The 3,002-nt window shown below is 32.5% G+C and overlaps 2 protein-coding genes across 2 annotated transcripts; both read left to right on the plus strand.

The window, feature by feature from the left end:
* The first annotated feature begins 518 nt into the window (after positions 1–518).
* Positions 519–1,958, plus strand: LOC116141163 (UDP-glycosyltransferase 92A1-like). The gene has a single exon (XM_031426692.1). The coding sequence runs from the start codon at positions 528–530 to the stop codon at positions 1,365–1,367; it is 840 nt and encodes a 279-aa protein (XP_031282552.1). The 5' UTR covers positions 519–527; the 3' UTR covers positions 1,368–1,958.
* LOC116141164 (UDP-glycosyltransferase 92A1-like) lies at positions 1,374–1,998 on the plus strand. The gene has a single exon (XM_031426693.1). It carries the CDS (start codon positions 1,407–1,409, stop codon positions 1,995–1,997), a length of 591 nt encoding a protein of 196 aa, XP_031282553.1. The 5' UTR covers positions 1,374–1,406; the 3' UTR covers position 1,998.
* The last annotated feature ends 1,004 nt before the right edge of the window (positions 1,999–3,002 follow it).

Below are 3,002 nucleotides of genomic sequence, written 5' to 3' on the forward strand. Positions count from 1 at the left end.
TTTAATTATTTATATTTACTCTTAATAAAAAAAATTACTATAAATGACATAATAATTTCTAAATATACTCACATTCAATTTTTAACCTTTAATTATTATACAAATCCTAACTCTAAATTTTCTAAATCATTGAAGCAATTTTTTTTTTTTTAATTTCAAATATTTCTTTGTTTTTTAAATTTGAAATTAGGGAGAAGGTGTAAACAAAAAAAAAAAATTGATTGCTTCACTTAGGTGAAGTATTAATCTTTCTTTATATATAAATTTATGAAACAAAATAAAGTTGTTCTTTTTTATTTGATAAAGTTTGAGAGGTCTCCCATAGAAAGTCTAAAAAAATTGATTGCTTTTTGTCAAAAAATGACAAGAATTAGAAAATGTTTTACACGAGAAAAGATTTGGCAATAAAAAATTTTCTCCAAAAGAGTAAAAAGATATTTGGTTAAGAGTATCATCTTTTGTCATTTCATTTGTATACCACACGCCACTCATCTAGTACTCCTCCACTTGATCTTCGATTCTCAACAATGGCTGAAACAAAAGAAAGCATAGTAATGTTTCCCTACATGGCTCAAGGCCATATTAATCCTTTCCTAGCTTTAGCCCTTCGAATTGAAAAAAGGAACAAATACACCATAATTTTTGTTAACACCCCTTTAAATAACAAGAAACTCAGATCATGTCTCCCTCTAAACTCCTCCATTCATCTCCTTGAAATCCCTTTTAATAGCTCAGATCATGACCTCCCTCCTAATTCTGAAAATTTGGATTCTCTTCCTCATCATCTTTTCCCCAATCTCCTTAAAGCTTCTTTATCTTTGAAACCCCATTTCAGGAAACTTATATATAATCTTATCCATAAAGAGAATGGGCAAAAACCACTTTGCATCATCTCGGACATGTTCTTAGGATGGTGTATAGAGATAGCCCAAGAGTTTGGAATATTTCATTCTATATTTATTACTGGTGGTGGTTTTGGCTCTGCTTGTTACTACTCTTTCTGGCTAAATTTACCTCACCGGAACACTGATTCTGATGAATTTGTGTTGCCGGATTTTCCTGAAGCTTCTACCTTTCATGTCACTCAAATGTCAGAGCCTTTAAGAGTCACGGATGGAAGTGATTCTATTTCAGTGTTTCATAGGGAAGAGCTACTTTGTCACTGGAGTAAAGCTGATGGAATTTTGTTCAACACAGTAGAGGAGATTGACAAGCTTGGACTAATGTATTTTAGGAGAAAATTAGGCCGACAGGTTTGGTCTATTGGCCCTGTTATTTTGTCTCCAGGAAGCAAAAGAGATTTTGGAGTCTCCCCAGAGGTGTGTAAAAATTGGCTTGATAAAAAACCACCTTGTTCAGTTCTCTAAGTGTCATTTGGATCACAGAACACTATATCTGCATGGAATATGATGCAATTGGCAATGGCTTTAGAGGGTTGTGGCAAGAATTTCATTTGGGTTGTTAGGCCACCATTAGGCTTTGACATAAACTCTGAATTTAGAGCCAATGAATGGTTGCCTCAAGGATTTGAAGAGAGAATCAAAGACTCAGGATGTGGACTATTGGTTCATAAATGGGCACCCCAGGTGGAGATTTTATCTCACAAATCTTTATCTACATTTTTGAGTCATTGTGGATGGAACTCTGTGCTTGAATCACTGAGCCATGGCGTGCCAATGATAGGGTGGCCAGTGGCAGCAGAGCAGTTTTATAATGTAAAATTGTTGGAAGACATGATTGGAGTATGTGTGGAGGTTGCTAGAGAGAAGAGGAGTGAGGTTTTTCATGAAGATATAGTGGAAAAAATTAAGTTGGTGATGAATGAGAGTGAGAAGGGAAAGGAAATGAGAGGGAAAGCTTTGCAAGTTAAGGCGATAATTAACAATGCTATCAAAGATGAGGGAAATTCTAAAGGGTCTTCTATGGACGCCATGGATAAATTCTTGAATGCTGCATTGAATTTGAAAACAAAGGGGAAATTCAACAATGAGGTTTGAGTCTGTTTGAAAAATAAGATTCATAATATTTAATAATTTGTGTTGTGAAATGTCTTTTTTTTTTTTTTGGGTGCAATAATTGAAAAAACAAGTCATGTAGACTTTCAACAGTACAATTTGTGTTGTCAAGCTTCTGAAATTTTATTTTACTTACATGTCATGTTTTCTTGGAGGAGCTAAAAGCTACTTGCTCAATACTACACTTCAATCTGCCCTTCTAAAAAGATCTGTTATAAAATAATTAATTATTATATTAGTATTTGCAAATAAAAAATATATTAAATATAAAAAAATAACTAAAGGTCAATAAAATAAAATGACAATATAATAAAATTAAAAATACCATCAACGTAATCACATGTAAGAGATCTTTCAGAATGATAGGAAGAGATCCGGTAAAGAATACAACCTTAGGATGGATATCGAGGCCTATGTAGCACACAATTTCCTTAAAACAGATTCTCCTCCTTTACGAGTGTACAAGGATTTGAGCAGTATCTGTTTCCTAGAATACAACAACAAATGAATAGAGAGAAGCATCACTCTTCTATTCTAACGAACTAAATTAAGTCTTGACTCCAACAAAAAAAAACCTTAAAAACTAAATAGAAAATAAGAAATTGAAAGAGCTCTCAATTTTGGTGCATTTAAAATGAAAGAAAAAAATACCATTTTATACTACTCAAGGTGGGAGAAATCATTGAATTCCACAATTATTTTCAACATTTTCACTTTCCAACTTTAAAACCTTTTTCTTTAATCCACTAATTTTTCATCTTTCAAATTCCCAACTTATACTACCACATCTCATTTCATTCAATTTAATTAATAAATTCCAACAAAAACATGGTTCGCTTCAATGATTCCATCTCTCTTTACCAAAACAATTCAAAGTATTTCAAAAAAGAGTGTTCATTTTCTCTTCTTTTATCTCTAAAAGATATGGTGTCCTAGCCATCAAACACTGTTTCATCCCTGTTATCCATTGAACCCAATTTGAATAAT

This window comes from Pistacia vera, unplaced genomic scaffold (genome assembly GCF_008641045.1).
Source record: "Pistacia vera cultivar Batoury unplaced genomic scaffold, PisVer_v2 Contig393, whole genome shotgun sequence".
In the NCBI taxonomy this organism is placed as follows: Eukaryota; Viridiplantae; Streptophyta; class Magnoliopsida; order Sapindales; family Anacardiaceae; genus Pistacia; species Pistacia vera.